Raw genomic sequence first — 23,750 nt, forward strand, 5'->3', positions numbered from 1 at the left:
GAAGTTCCTAGGCCTTTTCTCAAACAGAGGATTCACAACTTTTGGCCTCCTATTTCTTCACAATGGCAGGGGCGGGGCCACCTTCCTCACCTGACCCTCTTCCCTTCGGCTGGAGGAGAGCTTTCTTTTTGCTTTCATTTATTCTCTGCCACAAAAACAAGGATTCCGGAGCCTATCATTGTGCCGTAAGAAATCTTTCAACGAGTTTATCCCTAACCCCTTACTTTTGTGAGACAGGGCTTTACTATGTAGTTCCAGCTGCTCTTGAACTTTTGGGGTATCCCAGATTGGTGTACTTCAAACTCCTAATTCTCCTACCTTTGCCTCCTGACACAACCGGCTATATGCACAGTTCTTTCTGCCCTTGCTCCTTAAAAGCAATATTTCAGAATAAAACACTACCAATACAAAGTATTTTCTCATTCAGTTATTTGAACAACAAGATCAACTGGGAAGTTCTTATTTAAAAAAAACAACAACAAGTAAACAAGTCCTATTAGGCAAACATCAAAAGATGAAGAAGAAAAATGGGAAATTGCGACATTTTCGGTATTGATGACTGGTGCAGGGGCTTGAACCATCTCAGAGAACAAGAGACCATTTACACAGCATTTTTTTTCCCCAAAGGAGCTTGGGGTGAGTCAGCTCTGGGTTTCCTCAGACTCAATTCAATACGTGAATATTCGTCCGACTACGTCATTGGCATCTGCCTCCAATTGAGGGGTGCTCTGTGTGCACAGCGACATTCCAGGAGCTGGGGGAGCCATGGAGACAACAGCTTGCATTAAAAAAAAAAATACTTTTCCCCGTTTTCTTTGTTCTCACACCACTACTGCAAAATGCTAACAGCACACTAAAGTTTGTAGCAGCAACAAAAATGGACAAACAGAAAACATGCAAGGTCAATCCTTTGAACTCGCTCCCCTTTTAAAATATCTTTGGCGGGAACTATGGTAACCATATTTTTACAGTAGGCAAACTGATTGATTCCAGATCTTCCATCTGTTTCTATTTGATAAAAGCTTTCATTTCAACCCTTTTTTTATACACCAGGCTAACTGAGAATCTGGCCACAAACACGTGGGGATTTGGAATGAAAACTGCCATTTCTTACATAAGTTATTTATGCCAAAAGATGATTATAGGCCACCGACCAGCTTAAGAGACTGGTGTGGTGAAAGTCACAGAAAACAGGTGTTTCTCAGTTGGGGATGATTTTTTTTTTTTTTGGTCACAATCCCCTTGTGGTTTTGGTAAAACCTTGACCATTGCCAAACCCGTCAAATCCCCTCTTTACAATCCCATTGTGGTTTTGGCAAAACGCTGACCATTGCCAAACTCGTCAAATCCCCGCTTTGAGGACTTACCAAGCATCTTTCTATGTCTGAATTAGACACACAGGACTACAAAAACATGAAGCAGGACATTACCAGGACAACAGTTCACCAACAGCTACCAAACCACAGGAAGGCAGAGAAGCCAGCTCTCTGTAGGCAGCAGGAGAAAGGGCATGTGACAAAAGCTGCCAGGCCGCCCACATGCATTCCAGCTAGAACAGAGGCTGGTGTTGAGAGGAAGATGAAGGGTTAACATGGCCAAGACTGAGACAACTAGCTTGATGTGTAGGAAGCCCTCTAGTTGGGTACGAGATATGCGAGCGAGAAAGATGAGGAGGGACAAGGCTCTGGGCTAGTAATTGCAGGCTGGCTGGCTTCCCGAGTCCCTTGAGGAACACATGTAGGACAGACACGATTGTTCTTTCATATATCCTTGCTCCCGAGGCGGCTAACTGTGACAGACTAAATGCTAAGTGAGGGCGGCTGCTCACAAGAGATCATCCCAGCCTCTGCTATAGACAAGCAACCAAAGGTAACGTAACAGTCAAAGATTGCAGTTCTGTCTTGGCCGGGATAGAATTGAGCCTGCCGTGGAAAAGCCATGAGTCGATTATTTAAACGTGAGAAAAAAGAGAGTTTAGTTTGATGATCAGCACGTCAGGCACCTGTGAGGTTGGAGGATGGTTAACACTGGCTAGGTGACTAAGCTAGCAGACAGCCAAGGTCAGTGTCGGAGTCAGAGATGGGCAGAGCTGGGCTTTAACCACTCTTAACTGGTGATTCATAAATAGCTCGTGCTTCTTTCCCTGGTTGGGTCAGGGGGACAAGCACAGATGGTATGGTTGCTCCAGTGACCTGGTCCATGATAGCCCAGAGATGGGCGGAGAGAGGTGCCAGCACTCTAAAAACAAATTACATCATCTCATCAGGGACTCAGAGGTCCCATCCTATCTACTAGGGCGCTCACAGCAATTGTATGTGAAGGTCAGGATACAGTAAGCAGAGATTGTGGTCAAGGCTCCTGTGGGCAGAAGCCGGGGTTAGGTTTGTCTGTTTCTCACCTCCAAGGATCAGAGACAAAGGCCATGTTCTCTGAGAATGGGTCCTGAGGCCTGCCCAAGAGGACAAGCCCCGGGCTCGAGCATCGGGAAAGGGGCCTTAGAGGCTCTGACCTTGGAAGAAGTGGTCCCTTTCGCAAGCTCGAACAGAATAACCACAATAAAGACCACCTCATTCGGACACGGCAGTTCTGAATTCCTTAAGCTGGCTGCTCTACTTTTCAAAACCTTTTCAAAAAGCATACATACTTCTTGGCAACCTTTAAAATAACATTTTTTTTTTGCTGAAAATATGTAGAGGAAAACAAACAAAACATTGCTTTCAAAAATTAAAGTTTGAGATGAGGTTTTACTGTTTAACTACTTTGAACCCACTGCGTCATCCAGGCTGGCCCCAACTCTTGGTCCACAGCCTGCTTCACCCTCCTGAGTGTTGGGATTATATATATGTGTTACTGTTTTTTAAATGAACACGTCTGTTAATTTTATTAGAAAAGTAATTTGCAAACACTGTTTGGTCTAATACTACTCTTAAAATACACCCGAGAGAGTCTGTGCCTGGCTGTAGTTAGATATTGCCATACCAGTTTTCTGAAATAGTCACTTTTGCTGTCGTTTCTCTAGCTGTGCCTGCTAATGACCACACAAATGTGCTCTGTGACGAGAGAGGAACACACAAACGAAATTTACCAGGCAATACTTTCTTATTATAGTCACAAGACCGATTTGCCTACCAAACCCCTGATTCCTGACAGCGCTTGAATTTCTCAAAGGCTGCAGATATATTTATATAATGATTATGTAATATCACAATATGTAATATACTACATTATATAAATAGATAATATATCACAATATATATTATATGTAATAATACAATATATTATATATATGTTATAGAGGAGTATGTTTTCTTTTTGTCATTATCCTTCATTAAAAATAAATCCAAATTTGTTTAAACTGTCCCACATCTACCCCACTGATAGACTGAGGCTGTTTCCCTGATTTCCCAAGCTTGAGTGAATTGGAGGGCTCTCAGTAAACCATCCTGTTGGCTTCCGGTTCGTCCGCTGGTAGTCTCCACAAGGAGAACTGTAAGGTGTCAAGTATCTGGACCAAACATGTTCAAAAAGGGCCCACAGAGCAGAGCTCGCTCCTTAAGACAGTACTGAGAACTTAGCCTCTCTCTTCTCACCCTGCTTTCAACTAAAGCGACGCCCTCCCCGAGTCCCACCATGGCTGAAGATCTAATGAGGAGTGCCCTTGCTCTCCTGCCCGGGCCTATCTGATGGCTGCGTTTTCTCTCTGTGCCTTTCCCTCTCCGGCAACAGAGCCTGCTATCCCTTTGAAGGCCCTGCAAAGCAAGTGCCTTCCATCGACTTCCAATTTATTCCTTTCCTATTGCGATCCTGCAATGAAGGAAAGCGATGTTGAGAACAGAATCCTAATGTAATTCAATTGTAAAGGTTTGTTCCTCTGACAAAACCATGCTGCGGCAGAACATTTGTTTTATTAAAAGGGAACCTGTCAAAAAAGAAAAAGCCGTCCGAACTACAGGGGAACTGAGCTCTCTGTGCAGGTTCCATTCCAGAGAAGTTGCACAGAAAATATGTGTGTACTAAACGACTTTTTTTCCCGACAACTTTCATTGTAATCTTAGAGATGTGATCCGGAGAAAACACTCGCGCTTCGGCATTCCACTGTGGGAAATCACACAAGGGACAGTCTGCATTTGCCAGTGTCATCTCGGTGCAGGTAATTTCCCCTCCTAGCCTGGGCGATGGGAGTCACGTGAGCAAGCAATCGAAAATGATTTTACACAGGCTCTCACTGTAAAGTCCACACACCACAAAATATACAGCAGCTAATTTTCATTTCATTCTCACCGACCTGAGAAAATGGGACAGGAGAGCATATCACCCGGGCCAAACGCCCTGGCTTCAGAAGCCTCCTAACCTTCTAAAACGCTTTCCAACAGTGGCCGGTATCCTGATTTGCATTCGGTCCCCAAGTCCCTTAAAGTGTGGCTTATCTTCTCCCATAACTGACTGTGCATAGCTAAGACCTCTGGGAGATAAGGCTCATGTTTTCAGCCCCGGGGCAACCAGCCACATTCACTGTAAATGGTGTTCAAAGTTTTTCTTCAATGAGAGCTCCTACCACAGCCGGCTTTATCAGCCAGGCAAATCCAAACCCAGAGGGTTGAGGCCCCCAAACTAAAGCTGCCCATTGTTCTTTGAAAGGTTTGTCACTAATCTGCTAAGTGTACTAGGGCAAAAACGTCAGTTCCTAAGGAGAGGTAAATTTACCATGGAGCTAAATGAAATTTAATCGCAGAGGAGTTTCACATGCGCGGGTCTCCTCCAAGGGCTCTGCATCTAATTTTCATGATTGTGTCTTTTTCTTTAAAGACAGATAAGAAAATTATAGAAACCTTAGGACCTCAATAATATAGTTTCCTTCAGAACTTAAGCACGTATTATTATTACACACTATATTATGATATCGCTATTTTATAATTAGAATAAAATATTCATATACTTACTCAAAAAATGTTGTCCATCCAGTTTCGTCACTTTTGGTGGCTAAAAGTCCACTGTTGCCATGGTAAGTGAACAAAACTAGTTCCAGTCCTTGAGCGGTCATGCTTTTCAGACATCCATTGGTGCCTATGGTCAACCATATCACTTGGTTATCCGGAGACACCACCCGGACAGGCATCCGATTTGGGTCCCTGCGTATTCGGAGGGTATTGCCATTGCTGTCTGTGACAGCCGTGATGTCGTTGTCATTGCTGTAGCTGAAATTATACAGGTAGTCACCCGTGACTAAGCTCACGGTGTACTGGTGGGTGCCATTGATGTCGAAGATATACAGTTCTTGATCAGTTGGAGAGGCAACTTCATAAAAGTTCATGGAGTTCAATAAAGGCTTGTTCTTTGACACTGCCCGGATTCGAATGTTTCCCAGATCGGCAATGTACAGCGTACCATCTGGAGAGGCGGCTAGGGAGGACGGGGCATTGAGCTTGGCGTCTTTGGCATAGCCATCCCCACTCTGATAGCAGTCACAGTTGGCGTCATTTTTGCAGTCACACTCCGAAGGTATTCCCGCCACCAAGGAAATTTCCCCATCTGTTGTGACCTGCCTGATGCGGTTAATTTTCTTCTCATCGGTTTCGGTGATGTAGAGGACCCCGCTGTAGGACACAGCAATGGCCGTAGCTGATTCCAGGGTGGTCTGAACGGCATGCTTCCCCACGGGATACTCCACGCCAGGGACCTGGCAGTGCATGGGCCGTCCGGCAGCGATGCGGACTTGACGGTTTTCCGTGATCTGTAAAACTACATTATTATCCAGGACGTAAATGGAGTTATCCATAGGGTTGATGGCAAGGTCAGTGGGCCATTCCAGACGTACCTTGATAAAGAAAGAAATGACCTGGTTAGTCAGTCACTACGCTGTAGTTAATTTGATAGAAGAGTAAATTAGACCATTCAGGGAAATTAGCCTTAATTTGATAAACGGTTGTAAAATTGTCCCCCCATCACCCACCCCCCCCCTTGGTGAAGGAAGCCTACAATTTTGAAGTGGAAACAAATGCGGGAAATAACATCTTATTTAAGAATGTAGCATGTAAAGATTTGCTGGTGATAGCCAAACAGAAAACGAACTTCTGTGCCGTGAGTCAACAGATATTGCTGAGTTATGAACACATATGCTCCTTGCAGTAGTAATAGCAGCCAAGTGCCAGGGCTTCCTGGGTTATGAATACATTCTTATTCTATTGTGTTTTCAATCAGGCCAATAGTGAAGTCCCTAATTCTAAATATAAGCCCCTTGGGACTAATCGTAGTGTCGTTTTTTTCTTGTACTCAAGGAGCCTATGCAATCAAAAGATTAGGGATTTAAGCTGTTTTGTTCTTTTTGGAGCGTCTGCATGCCGCGACTCCAGTGGAATCTTATTACCCATGCTTAGCATTTCTTAGAGCTAATTGATCTGCATTTCCCCGAATTCATCAAATGCAGAATTACACAAGCATATAACATACATATAACTTTTAGTAGCTCCCAATGTACATTTAAGCAGAACAGATGTATCGTGACCACGCCCACGTCTGACAGATGCGATTGAACCTGGTGCCATCACCGGCTACCGACAGGGTACATTGAAGCCACTCAGGCAAGACAAGCAGCATGGCTTAGCATCCACAGTACCTGGCTGATATGCATGCTAGTGTCGCAGGTTAAAGGTCTGGCTGACGTCAGGTCATTGGACCCCAGGAGTGTTGATATGATTCCGTTTTGATCAACCTTTCTGATCATGGTTCCATCAACAAAGTAGATCAGCCCATTCTTATCGATCGCCAGTCCTTTATCCAAGAAAAGTAAGTGTTACCATTAAAAAAAAGAGATTAATTTTGATTGAATCCTTAGGCCCAATAATCAATTAAAACTTAGCCTTGTTAATAAAAGGGGTGGTAGATAACAGGTAAGATTGTTGATTTTGTAAGGCTGGGCAGTGGTGGCATATGCCTTTAATCCCAGCCCTTGGGAGGCAGAGTTGGGTGGATCTCTGAATATCAGGCCATCCTGGTCTACAGAACAAGTTCCAGGACAGCCAAGGCTACATAGAGAAACCTTGTCTCAAGAAATAAATAAATAAATAAATAAACCAACCCAAAACTTAAAAATTAAAAACCAACCAAACAAACAAAACAAAGTTTGCTGATTGTAAAATCTTAAGAAAAGGAAAAAATCACATAGCCATTTACAGTTCAAATACATTTATGTAAAGAAACACAACAAAGAACCCAAATCTCTAAGAATCTCTATCAAGGGTATTAACCTCATAGGCACAGTACTTGTATGCTCCAAATACAAAATAACATTTACAGTCCCAACGTAGTCTCTTCATTTATAGAGACAGGCTTGGGTTCTGTTAGCGCCGACACACTTCCAACGAAGGCAGAGCTGAGCTGAGGTTAGTGCTTAGCTGACCTTGTTACAATGAATTTTGCCATTATGAATAATTCAGAACAGCAAAATTTTTTTTTTCTCCAGCCCCTGCTCACATAATCCTCACTAGCTGTAATGAAAATAAAAAAGTTTCCAAACACAAGCCATTGTAATGGCCGGCAGGATGCTTGAGCGAGGAGTCAATCTTGACTCGTGAAGAGCTTTCATCACAGAGAATTTTAGCCTGTTACCCCCCAAACTCCCCATAGCAAGCAGATTTTCCCATGGCACAGAGACAAAAGTTGAACGGCCCTGAAGTGGGTGAGAGCTAATAGGGTTGCTTAGTGATGCTTTTAGAGAGGCCTGGGACTCATTCACGACAAGGAAATTCCAGGACAATGAAGGGATCTGAAGTTTAATAGGACGTGACCTGAATAATATAAAGTGGTTGCTTCAGTCTTGGAAAAGTTGAAAAAAAAATAACCATAGTATGATGGTTTCTGTTCTTAAAAAGTCAAGAGCCTTATGTTTACTGTAAAAAAAAAAATCAACTTTGTTTAGAACAATTTCATGATAAATGGCTCTGAAGGCACTAGATGTGATGCATTTTTCCAGAACACAGTTGGAGATAAAACAATAGACTCGGGAACCAGATGGATATATATTTTTTTTTTTACCTTTATAAAACATATAGTCGAAAGAAAAGCCTAGATTGATAATTGCCAGTACCTTTGGGACTCATGAGCGTTGCTTCCACAGCCTTCCCTCCGTCCCCACACCTGGCCTCGTCGAAAGGAAGGCACTGTTCCCCGGTCCCTGCGACCACTTCCGCATTTTTAGTCAAGTCTTTGGCGCCCGTGAGTGACTTTGGGCGGTAGATTCTGCGTGTGTTGGTATCAGAAACGTACAAATCTCCTGTGACCGGATCCGTAGCCAGGTAGTATCTGTGAGCCGGGTTGCTACTGTAAAAAGATTCATGTGTAAATATTAGAAGAGAGCTCACCCTTGTGCACAGAGGGGAATGAAAGCAAAATAAAACATGCCATGAGAAAGTGTTTATCAACTGTGACCCCTTTGTCAGAGGCTGGACAAAGAACAGGCTAAGTGATAATGACTTAAGAGACTGTGATCTGAGGTGGCAAGAGTCTCCAAGATGAGATGATTTTAAGTCTGTGATATATTTTTTTTTTCTGGTTTGGTGGTGAGGACTCAACTACTAGTTAGCCATTATTCTTTATTTGATTTTACATTTTATGCGTATGGATGTTTTGCCTGCAAGTATGTGTGTGTGTGTGTGCGCGCGCGCGCCATATGCATGCTGGTGCCAATGGAGGCCAGGAGAGGGCATCAGATCCCCTGGAACTGGAGTAAAGAATCAAACGCTGGTCCTCTGGAAGAGCACTGAGTGCTCTTAACTGTGGAGCCATCTCTCCAGCCCCCACCAAGAGGCATTATTAAAACCAACTAACCTTGCTCTAGCCTCAAATAAGGAAGCAAGTGCCCTGACAGATGAAATTTGTTCTAGGGAAAGACCCCTCCAGTACATTCTCCATGGACTTAACACTGCTTTGCTTTTCTGCAAACCTCACAAACAATTTCCTCCCCGCTACCAAGAATGCAGCCTTATGCCCATCGTAGTTGCTTTCGAACAGTTCAGAAAAGCAGATGGTGTGGGTATACTGTCTACTCAGAACTACAGGGATAAGATGAGATAATCCATCCAAATGCAGAAGGCAATCTCCGAACACTACTTTCTTAGCAATGTGACTTTTGGATCACATGCAGATATGGTCCTCTGGAAAGGACAGAAATAGTCTGAGTGACTTGGTGTTTCAGTGGGAAGAGCGAAGATGGGATCCATTAAATAACATAGCTTTTGAGAACAAGCTTGGTTTCATGTTCTCTTCCCCTCTCACCCTACCTCATCCCTTTTCTTTATTCCTTCCATCTCTTTGCCGTCAAATACAGAAAAAGCCACCCACTTATTTATTTTATATGTGAACATCTGTGAGATTGTGTCTCCTAGAAACATCGGAGATGCTATATATGTGAAGTCTATCCACCATGGCTGCCTAAACATGACCAGAACAAGAACACACCAACAGACATGTTGACATAGAAGGTGGACAGTTTATGAAGCCCCAGTTCTACACGAAAAACCCCAAGAAACAAGAATCCTGAGATCAGGGGAAATTAAGTTTTCCCCAGAGAAGAGAAAGCGTGTGTGTACAAACACAAACACACACACACACACACACACACACACACACACACACCACCACCACCACCACTACCACCACCACCACCACTACAACCAACAGCAATTAAAGAGAAAGATGCTACGGATTTGAAAGCGAGCAAGAGGAGAATTCATAAAACATTTGGAGGGTGGAAAAGGAGGAGGGAAATGATGCAATGATATCATAATCTCAAAAGTAAAAAACATGCAGTATAAGATTAATATAAACCTTTTAATTTTGATAATGGAATAATAATTTATAATATTAATTATGTTATGCTATAACGAAGCCATTCTAACTATTTAACGTTCTTTTAAATTTTTATTTAGTTTTTTGTGTGTGAGTGTGTAGTAATGTGTGTGCAGGACAGAGGTCGATGTTGGGTCTTCCTCTATTGTTCTAGGGCTTAATTTTTGAGATAGGGGCTCTCACTGAATCCGGAGTTTGTAAAGTCAGCTAAAATAGCGCACCCTAGGGGTCCGGGGATCCACCCGCCTCTGGCCCCCAGTGCTAGAGGAACAGGCATGTGCCAATGAGTCCAGCTTTCACATGTGTGCTGGAGGTTTGCACCCAGGTCGTCTTGGTTTCCTAGTGAGCAATCCTACAGTCCCATCACTAACCTCATGTGTTGTGCAAGCGGTGAACGTGTGTCCTTTAATGTGAGGGCCTTTGCTACAGTGTTAAGAGTTTCGACTCGTGTTTCTCACATTGGGGAGCAGAGCCCATCATGTAGACAGCAGAGACCTCTGGAGTGCAAGGGGGCGCTAGGGCTGTGAGGCCACAGCCACACTAAGGGCGTAACCTCTCAGGTATTTGGGTCTCCTTTCCAGCCTTCGGTATCTTTTAGCATCAAGAGTCGGGTTAGACCAAGAGGCCTTAAACACAGGCAGATGTTAAGGATAGACAGTTCTCCGAAGGACTCAGAAGGAAGTGAGAGAATACGAGCATCTCAGAAGTCTGATGTGTAGCAAATGGCCTATCGACCATGATAGATGTGATGACATCATTTTCCTTCGGGAGCAATGGCACAGCTGTGACCACAACTCTACCAACAGCCCGAGAGCTGGCCTTTCAGCTGTGCACAGTCAGTCACAAAGGCTGAGGTCCATCACATTGGGTTTATTCAAAAGATGTGCCGATGGAGAGACGCTCTAGTCTTTCCTACTTACCTGACTATGTGATAACTGTGTAGTTTTTTTTTTTTTTGGCTGTCTATGATTAATTTCTCTTGTTATTTGTACACCTATAAGAACGAGGTATGGACCACACTCTGACTGGGTTTGAAGCCTAGGTTCATCACTTAATAAGTACAAGCTAACTGTGACTCAAAATCTTTAACTACAAGGCGGCAACAACAACAGATTCTTCTCAGGATGCTGGGAGGATAACAAGACTTAATACGTGGATATCTCTAAACATTTCAAAAGATGAATTGTTTTTAACTGTGTGTGTATATCTCTGTGTGAATGTGTGTACATGAGCAAAGGTGTCTGCAGAGACCACAAGTGGGCGTTAAATTCCCTGGAGCTGGAGTTACTGGTGGTGGAGAGCTGACATGTGGGTGTTGAGAACCGAGATCGGGCCCTCTGCCGAGCCATTTCTCTGGGTGTTTAAAAAAAATACATTTATTGGGGCTGGAGAGATGTTGTCCTACCAGAGAACCCATGTTCAATTCCAGTCCCAGGGGAGCTGATAGCCTTCTTCTGCCCTCTACAAGAACTGCAGGCATGTTGCATGCAGATGTACCCGTACTCAAAACACTCCCACACATAAAATGAACAAATACTCCTAGGAAAAATGACGTTTATTTACTGTGTGTGCATAAGTGCAAGCCACAGAACACATGTGGAGGTCAAAGGGCAACACGGAAGAGTCATGGTTTTCCCTCATTGTGTTCCAGGCCTTGACCTCACGCCGTCAGGTTTGGAGGCTGGTACCTTACCCACTAAGCTGTCTTGCTGTCCATTGAGTACAATCTTTAAAACAGAGCCTGGTCTCTAAGACGTACTCAGTAGGAACCAGCTGGCCTTACTATTTGCTATTTTTCTGTCCACCGTGAAATTTCAATATGCCTTTTCTAATATACACATATCATATGCTAGGAGGTCTGACTCGCTTTCAGAAAATGTTAGGGGGGAAAAAAGTCTCAGAATGTGAATAGATTCAAATTTGCTTGTTTCTGCTGCCATATCAGCAATTTGTAATCTACTAAGCTATTAGAACAAAGTCCAGGCTCATCCTAGGATGTTCACTGAGTTGTTTCGAGAGTAATTACAAGAAAGTTACACGAACTAACATACTTCTTCACCATATCCTTCATTCTGAGATATTAGATTTGCTATTAGAGTGTGGGCAGCCCACTCTCTAGACATGGGGCATGAGATTTCTTGGTGCAAAACTAATGCACAGACCAATCCACTAAGCTGGGCTTTGATTGGCAATGGTGATAGGTAGTTGGGCAGTAATTTGATGGTTGTGTGTGTGTGTTAGATCTGCTGGGTAAAGCATCATTTCCTTTTCCTTTTTCTTTTGAGACAAAGGTCTCATCATATGACCAAGGCTGAGCTTGAACTCACAAGGAGCCTGGTTTGAAAGTCGTTGACCACCTGCCTCTACTTCTGCCGAGCTAGGATTACAGTTTGCATGAGTGACTGAAGACACAGTCACTTTCAAACAAGCAGCCCAGTTTGACAACATAGAAGGAGGGAAAGGTCTCACTGCATACAACTCTATCGTCCGGAGAACCTTGCGGAAGTGCGCATGCCCAAGAGAGGTGGTGCAGTCTCGACTGGCAGCCACTCCTTAGGCCCTAGCTTCACACAGGTGGCACGCATCTCTACAGAGCTGAAATGGGATAGAAATGATACCACCAGGTGACATGCCAACACGGATGGGGGAAATTTTACAAGGTCCTAGATGAGGAACTACAGGCAACCAATAGCTGCGGAGACCACACACACACACACACACACACACACACACACACACACACGCACGCGCGCACGCACGCGCACACACACACACACGCACACACACACACACACACACACAGAGAGAGAGAGAGAGAGAGAGAGAGAGAGAGAGAGAGAGGCAGACAGACACATGTAACAATAATGAAGAAGTTAAATTTGAGGGGGCACAGGACTGGAAAGTGGAAAGAGTAGAAATGATGAGAATACAGCATTCATGCTGGAAATTCTAAAAATAAAACTAAATAAATAAAGACCCCCCCCAAACCAAACCAAAACACTATGACAAAAGTAAGTGTGGAAAGTTTTACTTGACAGGTGACAGGAGTTCTGAATCACATACACAACAGGAGTTTGACTCAAGATCATCTGATTTTAAGCCTGAGGAGTTCCCTGACAGGGTCCATGAGAACCTGCTTTCTATTGTCCCAAAGGTCATTGATGGGCTGGTGTGTTGCTTCAGAAGGGCCGTGGGCCTCGGATGAGAAGAGCGTCTAGTGTGTAGTCTGTAATCTGTAATCGGAGGCCACAGTGACGGGAACAGGGCTGCAGTTGGTCACAGGGCACAGCAGTTTACAAAGGCCATGTTTTGGGGAAAATCTGTGTTCAACACAGAAACACTGAGCATATCCGTGCGATTGGCTGTCTGAGATTTTGCTGTTTCAGAAGGGTTCAAAATGACAGCCGTGCCTAACAGCTGCAAAAAGCAAGGAGGCATGCTCAAGTCAACACCTTCCGTCTACTGCACCTCGATTCTAAACTGAGGGAGGATGACCTAGATGCCCGTTATCAAGACATCTTCCCTGTAGTCTTGTCAATTGGACACAGACCCAGGGGCAAGTGTGGGCTGGTTACACTCATTTATTTTCTCATAATTCAGCCTTCTTAGATGAGAGAGACACTTGCAGAGAACAGCTCAGAAAATGCACGCTATTAACACTTTTTATCTTTTCACTTGGAAACCGTGCCGCAGCTCTTCGCACACAAAGACTTAGAAGAAGCAGAACGAATTCCTTTTATGTATAAAAGCAAAACTGCCTATTTTACAGTAACCAAAAGGCTGCTTCGATGATGGCAAACAGAGACCTGGGAGATAGTCTTTCTAATAAATCAATAGGAAATGCTGACTCAAGTCTTGATAGTTTTATTTCAAAAATTTAATTAATTCAAACACAAGATTTGTGATAGAGATTTGCTTTGATCCTTTAATTGGTAATATAAAATTCACAAGGTTGATTTTTTTTTTAGTCCTATGTGCTTAAATGCCCCTTGGCTGGTATTAATGAGTTAACTTAAGGTTTTTAGTTTGGAATTTAAGGAATTTGAACAAGGGTGAGCTAAAATTTACTATCTATTAAAGGTTTTATTAGCAAAGTAATAAACATCAGAGGGGGAGATTTAGAATATCAAACAGAAACCCATTTTATAATCATGTTAGTGTTGCCAGTTAAAAGAATTAAATGATGACTGAGTATAAGTAAGTATAACTAAGGGATTTCATTTTACAGAATATTTTGGCAATACTTAATAACTTGCCATAATAGTGTCCTATTTGAATCTGTAAAGAATAAGACTGTCTCTTAATATTCCTGACTAATATTTTGATTATGGCTTCCATTGGTATAATTAATGACATTCTGTGGTGTAGGCAATACAGGAAGAGGACCAGAAGCAGCTAGTCTATATATATTAAATTATCTACAACTGACAAATGCCACTCCTGTATGTAGAATTAGACACATTTTGTGACTTCCCTTCTTTCTGCTGCTTGTTCCTGATTTGCTCACAACTGCTCTGTGATGCAGAAAAGGAGGCTATAATGCAATACCAAACAAAATATCTTTCTGCTTGTAATGAAAGGAGAGCCTTACTCAGGCTGGCCCAGCGCTCTTCTGCTGAGCTACACACCTGCCTTTTAATCACGGTTTACTCTGAGAGCCTCACTCTGACCCAGGCTAACCTTGAACTCTGCTGTTCTGACTCGGTCTCCTGAGCAGCTAGGATTACAGGTCTGTGCCACTAGGCTGGGAAAGCATTTCAGTTTGTCCAAAGCTAAATGAGAACATGCCAATGAATTTTTAAGTATGCTGATTTCTGTTAGGCCGATTTAGACGGTTGTTCAACACACAAAATCATTAATGGCACTGATGATTTCGTTATCTGTTTGATGAACGGGGCTCAAATACCTTGCACATTTTCTACATTTTTGTCTTTCGTTTTTCTGCTCACTCTGTATGCCAGGGTGATATAAACTTGCAGCAATCCAGGTGCTTCAACCTCCCAGGTGCTGGGATTAGAGGTGTGTGCCTCCAACTTCTAACACTCACAGGCTCTGTCCACTGTCTGCCTTCCTCTCGGCTGAGTTCCTCTCACTGTTGAGCCTCCTCTTCCAGGTATGCTTGCTCTCATGGTCTAGTGTATTAACTTTCTAAGTGATCTTATAAAGTATATTATATTCCTAAAAGGCCACATTGAACATGCCACTTTTTCATAACCCTAACATATCTCCTCACTCTTTGAGTAATTTTTTTTCAGGGAGCTCAAGGTGGCCCTAAGCAAGCTGACCATAAAGGGCTTCAATCTGTGTCTCTCATTGTTACCCACACAAATCCCCACTTTATTTGGGTGGGTAGGATTACTCTTGGAATATCTTGCTTGCTTCACCTTAGACCCCCCCACCCCATATATTTATTTACTCTCTATTCGTTTTTCACCCTACGAACGTCATCCTTTTATATCCTTAAATAAACAGATTTTATTCTTAGATCTAGCTCAAATATCAATAGTTTTCTAGAAACTTCCTTACTATTCTGTTATCTCCCAGTTATCTTTTCCTCCAAGAACTGTCTTCACAGGACAGGAATGTACACTATGTGCCAAAAAATTAACACTGAAGATGCCAGTCAGCTACACCAATGGCTGGTGTGCCATTCTATGTGAGTTTCCAAGAGCTCAGTCTCCTATTACCATTCATCAAAGTGTCTGGCACAGGGGGACTAACCATTTAAACACTGTTAGAGTTAACACCCACGAGTATCAATACATATACACAGCCCAAATAGTACGGCATTCCCAGGTGCCACAGAAAGGAAAGGGAGAAGCTCAAATGCAGTCAGAAGGACACACAGAGAAAGCTGACAGACGACTAGGGAGGGCGGTTCCATTAAGTGTCACTGCCAAGTGCCAGGAGTTAGTATATATTGACTTCATATTCTATGGCAGAATGCATAACAGCCAAGCTCCAAACCCAGACATATATTACCCAGGGAGGATAATCGTAAATAACTTGCAAAAATGACTGTGAAATAAGTCTAAACTTTTTAAAGGATTTTTATTTTATTTTATTTTATTTTATTTTATTTTATTGCATTTCTAGGAAGTCTCCTTATAGAATCCTGGCCATGGGAGAGCACATAAGAACGAGGAGTGTGATAGAGAGGAAAGAACAGGCACACGAGAGGGGTTCAAATCACTGCCTCACGTTTCTTAGTTGTGTATCTTGGGATGTAATACCTTCCAGCTTCCATTACCTCATGTGGAACCTGAGGGATTACTGTGTGGCTCTCTAATAACATACAAGAAGTGTCTGGCACAATGCCTGCCATGTAATAGGCCAGCTTGTTAAAAGGTAGGTTTTCTCGGCTTTCCTGTATCGCCTCCAGCATTTTCACATGGGGGCTGGTGTGCAGACCTGTCTGTCTTTCTTCTCTTCTCCATGACTACCAAGAAAACAAGCAGAGAAGCGTTGATATTCTTGGGGCTCCTAGCAGTATGCTCAGTGTGCTCTGGGGGAGATTTAGTGTCAACCTTAGCACATGACTGGGCCATTAGTTGAAAATATCAGGCCAATACAGAACCTCAGGGAAGGGTCCTGGGACCATGTCTGGGTACTCTGATCTGCAACAGTTATCTGTCTGTTAGCAGGGCTCTGCCATTTGCTAGCTGTCAATCTCTACAACAGTTCCAGTGAGCTATATTGACTTAGTCATCTAAGATCTCGGACATAAAATAACACGCTACCTTTTAAATATATCATCGCATTAGATGGCCAGACTAGATCTGGCATGTCTAAGCCTTCTTGCTTTTCACTAGCTCTTTCTTACTTTTTTTCTTCTGTCATTAAAGAAGGGCTGTCAGAGAAGCCTGTTCTCAGAAGGATTTTATTGTATGTAACTTCTTCAGGCAAGTGTACTTATCAACAGGATATGAGCAACCTTCAGGCTGACAGGATTCTATATTCAACTTGAACTTTGAAGAAAGTCTTTCCCCGCATAATCATGGCAACAAAAATACTACTTCTTGGATCTGACAGCTGTTCCAGTGTGGGATAATTAGAAATCCCAGGCAGAGGTAAGCCTGTAGGGTGCTGGGGGGGGGGGGTGATCCTTTCCTAGTTCGCAGGGTCTCGAGCAGTATGCTCATATTGATCAGACAGATAATATTAAAAAATTATCACCGTACAATGTTTTCAGATTATTTTTCTTAAAGAGTTTCCAAAATTGAATTAGCTTTGTGCCCAATAACACATAATCTGTCCTGGAGAATGGTCAAACTATGCTACCTCATTGACCTTGACCGTGTTGAACCTTTGCTCTGTTCCATAAGGCTTGGGTTATGTAAGTCAGTAACTATACATTAGAATTCCTTGTGATAAGATTTTTCCTATAAACCAACTTGAAAATATCCCTAAAATCCTGTCACACAATATATTTTGCAGTGAGTTATGTAATTGTCCAATTAAGCAGTTTTAATTCCTGAGATGTTCTGTGATTCTGAGTTTCCTCTCAAGATGATGCTATTAAAAAACAATTTCAGAGAGTCACATTGAGACATAAAAAGGACATCGGAAAAATATGCAATAACCTTTAAGCAGAATGCTTACCTATGTCTAAAATCTTTATTTCTTGGTGGAAGCAGTTAAAAGAAAGGTAAAAAAAAAAAGCAGAGTTAGAAAAGGCTTCTGAAACAGAACGAGATCAATATTGGTGTTTTAATTACTTGTACGGAAAATTCAGCTTAAGCTGAGAGAACACTGGCAATGAACTTTGCTGTCAGAATTGGTTGATAATCACACTTCAGACAAAGCAAGACAAGGGCATGCTGTTTTTACTATTCGAATGATGCTAATGATTGGGTGGACCCAACTCCGCACCCAACATTCCTCCTTATTCACTATCACATCTTGATTCCAGAGAAAACACCTTGTGCCTCCGTTTCAACCACTATGAAATAAAGATGAATTCCTGGGCTGCATTGATTCTAAGGAAAATTAAAGATATTAGAAAAAGTTGTCATTATCCCCGTCGGTTCCCAGAACAAGAAAATCGCTGGACTGAGTAAGATATTTTCCACATCAGACAACTTTATACGTTAAAAACACTACAGACTGCTGACTGTCTACCTCTAGTTAAGAAGTATACCCTTCCTATGATAAGTTTTAAACTGTGGGGATGTATCTTTAAATAAATGATTCAGCATACCACATCCAACTTCAATTTTTAAGGATATGCTTGTCTTTGATTGGCACCCCCAATAGAGGAAAGACATACCTTAGCTCTAAAACGCTTGTGACGTTCCCAGAAGGGAAGATCCGTCGGACATAGTTGAAATCCCCTACATAAAGACTGCCGTCGATCCCGCAGGCTAGCGCCACTGGTGCCAGCAGTTTGTTCCCGTCAGCTTGGCCATTGCAACTTGGGCATGAGATGCTGCGCCTCCGACCATTGCCCATGATGCTACTGACCACTGGAGGCTGCTGGGAGATGAACTGATTTTCCCCGTTTCCTTTGTACAGTATACCTGGAAGAAAAAATGCGTTTTTCTTACGGTGTAAACGGATGACAAAAGGCAAATATGCCCCCAAGAAATCTCACGACGGTGCAGTGTCTTTCTGATCTAGAACTGGAAACTTGAAGTTATTACATGAAAACCCACACAGGTTCTATTTAGAAAGTACTGTCTGTTATGAGTAGACAGACTAGAGGGAGGAACACTGGACTAAGAGAAGGCATTAAAACTCTAAATTCTCAACACCAGTGAGCTTCGATCGTGGCTACATGTTGGAGTAGTCTGGAGGACAGTAGAAAATTTCTGATGGCTGGGCCTTGCCCCAAGAGAGTCTGATTTAATGGGTCTGGGTGCAGCCTTAGTGTTTTCATCTTTAAAAACTCTCCAGGTGATCTCAATGGACAGCCAAGCTTGAGTACCGTGCTCTATGGAATGTTCCTTAGGAAACAGAAAGTTTGCCTCATTGTTAATCAATGTGGAAAATATTACATATTAACCTGATTAGTAAAATTGCACCCTTGGAATATGAGTTTCTTATAAATTTGCCATGAGTTTTAAAAAAAAAAAGCTAAAAATACTTTATGGAAACAAGCTTAGAAAGTATTTATTTATAGGTCTCATGATAGTAAGCATATAATCTGTCACTGAGCCATCCCCCTGGCCTATGGAGGCCTCCTTTTAACTCTGCTGTACTGTCAAGGGGTCTTGCTTCATAGTCATCTGATGTAAACACACACACACACACACATACACACAGACACACACATCCATAATGACACAAAAACACACACAGGGTAGTCTTCTTTAACATTCATCTGATGTAAATATATACCTATATCTATCTATCTATCTATCTATCTATCTATCTATCTATCTAAAATTATTTAAAACTCAAATCCCAATGAACTGATGCCGAAGGCCAGCTTGTTATTCAAACTGAACTCTACTTTAAGGCATGAAAGTGTCAATAATTTCACAGAGACAAAAATGCCAACCAGTTCCTTAATGACCTTCATTGAAAATGTGAGAAAACAATTCCAAAGGAGTATTTAGTACTTTCCTAGTGACAACTAAGGTTTGAGACTTCATCTTGCTTCAATTCACTGCTACCCCGTGCAGATCAATGGCTGGGATCTGTTACGGACTGGCTTCTCAGCTCTTCCCCTCCCACGCCTATTTTAGGACACACCTCGATGTGTTATTAGCTGTATAAACCGCTTGCTACTTTGGCTTTCGAGCTGTATCTATTGTATTTACTGGGCGTTCTATCCTTCAAAGTGGTTCTCAGAGCTAATGAGTGTGCTTCTCAGCAGATAGACTGGCAGAATAATCTTGTGAAAGTGCAGACAGAAACCTCGAAAACGTGATTTTTTCCTCCACTTTGGGATAATTTGAAAGTGAAGAAGTGATCAGAATAATTGCACTCCCCTTAGAGCTCGGCACATTTTAGGTGCGTTTTGTGATTACTTTTTTAAATGCCTCGCTATTTGGGTGATGTAATAATCACGGCAAATTTACATCAAGAAATCAGGAATGATAAAACAGGTTTATTCAAATTTAAAGAGAAAATAATTTAAATAAGTCTGGATCATAACAAGAGATGAAACGCTTTTTGCCTTGAATATTCAAAGACATGGATGATAACCTAAGATTTTTTTCCTTTCTGTGATTACATTATTTGACAATTATGGACGTATAATTTCCTGGGAGAGCTCTGCAGTTTTTATCAGAAGAACCCTATGAGTCATCCCACTGCTCTACTGCATCTGATGTCTGCATCACACAGAATGACCGGCCCTTCACGAGTGTCCTCCGTGACAACGCAGCAGAGCGGTCAGCATCACAGTATTTGTCCCCACGTTCAAGGATGCCTGAACCAACAGCCGTCACCACCTCCATCTGTGCCTCCTCGTCTTCCACAGCCACTGCTCATCCCGCTTGTCCCAGCTGCAAGTCGCTTTGTTTATTCAATCAGACACATGTCACTTTGGAAAGCCACTGCTGGCCAAGCTGCTCTTGGATTAAAGTTTACACTGCAAACCGTTCACCATGGGACTCAGGCCACCTCCTATTTTCTAGCAACATTTTGTAACAATCGTTTTTTGAAAAACAGAATTCTTGGCAGCTCAGCTTTAAAACCTGATCTGGTATTATAATAAAAACCTCCTATATATTATCCCGGATTAGAATATGTGTTTATATATATGTTTATATTATGCGACCCTACACAATATCCATACACTTCCTAATCTTTCCGAGTGCTATAATCAAGTATCCCAACAGGGGTGAAGTACGTGAGTTGGGCTCAATGCCTGTATTCTCCCTATTGATTTCTAGTCCCTTAGAGAAATCCTGTCGTTACCTGGCTATGAATTTTATACTGTATTTTCATCATAACTACAACATACTTAGCACAGTGTTCCCTCGGGTTTGTTTGTGAGGGACTCATGCAGGAATATGGAAATATGTGGAAAATGCGTGGAATATGATTTTAAATAACTGAATCAGGACCAGCTGCAAGCATGGTTGGCACGTGCCTCTGCATCCTGAAAGATCACGATTCGGCTCGGTATGACTCACATCACAGGCTACCACCACTTCAGATAACACCGATGACTCAAGGCAAGGGAAGCTTCGAGATGACATATGGAGTGTTCTTGATGGGTGGGAGTTCCTTCTTCTTCTTCCCTCTCTCTTTTTTTAAGTTTTAAACTTTTCTAGATAGTTCCAAACTGCCTAGGTAGCCAAGGATGATCTGCAAACTCTGACTTTCCTGCCTTCGCCTCTTCGCAGGAACTAGAGTCGCAGGTGTGTGCTACATAGCCTGGTTTATCTGGGCTATGTGCCGGCTAGGCAAGCGCTGCTCCCCCTGAGCTACATGCCTACATGTATAACGTCTGTGCTGTGTGTAGTGCTTCAAATGGACTGTGTTTCCAACCTTGTGCAATGCACACCGATGGCCAGGACACATGGGGAAGAAGAGAGCTAGATACTGCTGCAAAACCAGGAAAGACGTGAGGAGGATTCTGTTTGTCTTCCAGAGTGATCTACGCCCTACTTTTCACCATCTCCTCAAGCAGTTTCACCATCTCCATCAGCAGTTTCAAATACCAACTTGGAAACTACTTCCCAGTCAGTATACTTAGAGAGTTGATACCTTCTTCCCAACACTCATAGTTTTAAAGTCAGAGCAACCATCAAAGACTCATCACTCGTCACTCCAGACCTGACGGTCGTTCGTGAGCAGTTAATGGTGTGATAGCCTCAATTCAACATTTCGACTCTTCAAAAAAGTCAGAATTACTCAGAAAGCACGGACATCTCCTCTCGCTACTCATAGAAGGAAAGTAGAGACTTCTCAGTATGAGAAGGTTTAAGACAGGTTAGAATTGGTTTCCTTACAGCCCTGTTCTTTTAGATAAAACACCTTCGGATGCTCTGACATGTGGACAAGCATGCAAGCGGAATGTCAGGCACGGAGTAGAGGCAGCAGACTTCCTTCCTGCCAGAGCTTTTATGTATGGGAAGGGATGGTTCACACTCTGCAGGGCATGGATTTTTGGTGTGTGACGTCCAAAATGGGTTTCCCTGGAGTACATTTATTATCATATTGTCAGGTCTGCTAGAAGTAGTACTTTAGTTTTTCCTCTCTCAAATTATTCATTTATATTTCCCCCAATCATCACAAAATCAAGCTACAATATTTTTGAGTGATAATTCATTTGTTTTTGCCTTTTTCTTCAATAAAGACTAAACAGAACCTGGGGTGGTGGAGGCTCAGCTGGACACTTGAATGCACTGGAAATCTATTGGTAAAGTCACAAGGATTTTTATCTTTGTTTAAAATAAATCACTTTGCCTCCAGATTTAGCAACCCCTTCCAGAGCCCAAGGCACACACACTTCTGTGTAGAACCAGGCACTTGCGGATGAATCTGCGCCGAAGAAACACAGACAGACAGCGCGATTTCACCAGCATCAGCAATTTCTACTCCCATGGGAAAATTACTGTGTCAATGAACATAGGCACATTTGGAAACTCAGGAAGAGAATTGTAATTCTAAGACTTTCACGGGGCCTCAAATGATCCCCTTATCATTTGTTTCCCACTACTTCCATTCCTGCAGTGCTCAAGGGATAAGAACCTGTTGCTGGGCAGCGCCATGCAGTCAGCGCGAGGGTGGGCAGTGATGACCGCAAGCAAGAGCTTACCGTTCTGAACGTCCAGCACATGATGCTTATCCAGTGTCCAGCCACCCATGTTGGAAGCGTCCAGCTCGTAGCCTTGCAAAACGGCGGTCCTCTTTTCCCACAGAGTCAGGTCCAAACACGACTCATATTCGTACCCAACAGACACTGAGAGCAAAACAAACCACAGCTCATCCCTCAGCCGCAGGGGAAAAGGACTTGGTCTTCAAACCACACCCACTCAGCTGCACGGGAAAAGGATGCTATGCTCACAGCTCACCCCTCAGCCGCAGGGGAAAAGGACGCGGGGTCTTAAGATTTGGAGGGAAATTCACAATTGTGTTCTGAGATCATAGCTCCACTCATTTAACAAGGAGTTTGTTTTTATGTAAGGAGATTTTTGCCATATGAAAGATAAAAGCAACCATCTCCAAATGTTATTTTATACTGATTTAATAGAATATAATTCCCCCCGCCTTTCACTCTTACAAGGGGTTCCCAGGACAATATTAGGTCTAAATTAAGGAGCTAATTAAAAATTCTACAAAATAGGTTTTCAGCAATTGCAATTAGATAAAACCAACTGAAAATATTATTTGTTATATAAATAACCAGAACTGTTTTGTTCCTAAGAACTTTCATTACAGAAAATATTTATGTATTTCTACATAGCAGGCATAAACAGCAAAAATTAATAGTAAATTAACACCAATTCACAATGAAAAGACTTTTCAGAGTTTACAATAAATCAAGGATTTAAAATTTTAGAAAAAAACAGGAAAGTAATAGCTATCAGATTGATGGGAAACAATTCAAATCCAAATTAGATTAATTTTGGAGAATAAAAATATATTTTAAAGTAAAATTGAAGGCATAAAACCCATGTTTCCCTGAGGTTGTTGATGTTCTGACTTGAGCTTGATGCTGTACTAGACACTTCGAGTTTGGATGGTACCGTCTGGACATCCACTGAAACAGTGACTTGATGTTTCCAGTTCATCCTGACACTGGCCCTCTGATCAGAGGAGCTGAGGCAATTCTTGGATCCAAATTTTGTTTGCTACACTGCAAACCATCATCAGGATCGACACCCAGTGCTACATTCGGAAAACATTAGTGTGATGCTAAAAACTAGTGAGACCAAGCTGTCAACGAAGGAAGAAGAAATGGGGAAGAGCGCCACAGGGAAAGAAAGAATACAGCAACCCGAAAT

The 23,750-nt window shown here is 42.5% G+C and overlaps 1 protein-coding gene across 4 annotated transcripts in view; it reads right to left on the minus strand.

The window, feature by feature from the left end:
• Tenm3 (teneurin transmembrane protein 3) overlaps positions 1 to 23,750 on the minus strand; it is a 448,945-nt gene that overhangs the window by 40,078 nt on the left and 385,117 nt on the right. For 3 of the 4 annotated variants that reach the window (XM_041673596.1, XM_041673594.1, XM_041673597.1), the window contains 6 exons: positions 22,562 to 22,705; positions 18,113 to 18,362; positions 17,446 to 17,466; positions 8,084 to 8,316; positions 6,614 to 6,768; positions 4,941 to 5,815 (listed from right to left, as the gene is read on the minus strand). In XM_041673596.1, the coding sequence (XP_041529530.1) occupies positions 4,941 to 5,815; positions 6,614 to 6,768; positions 8,084 to 8,316; positions 17,446 to 17,466; positions 18,113 to 18,362; positions 22,562 to 22,705 (1,678 nt within the window). The remainder of the gene's footprint in view (positions 1 to 4,940; positions 5,816 to 6,613; positions 6,769 to 8,083; positions 8,317 to 17,445; positions 17,467 to 18,112; positions 18,363 to 22,561; positions 22,706 to 23,750) is intronic. The other variant, XM_041673595.1, reaches the window with a different exon arrangement.

Source organism: Microtus oregoni, unplaced genomic scaffold (assembly GCF_018167655.1).
Source record: "Microtus oregoni isolate MIOR12 unplaced genomic scaffold, Mior012 000024F_ref0000369, whole genome shotgun sequence".
NCBI classification, from domain to species: Eukaryota; Metazoa; Chordata; class Mammalia; order Rodentia; family Cricetidae; genus Microtus; species Microtus oregoni.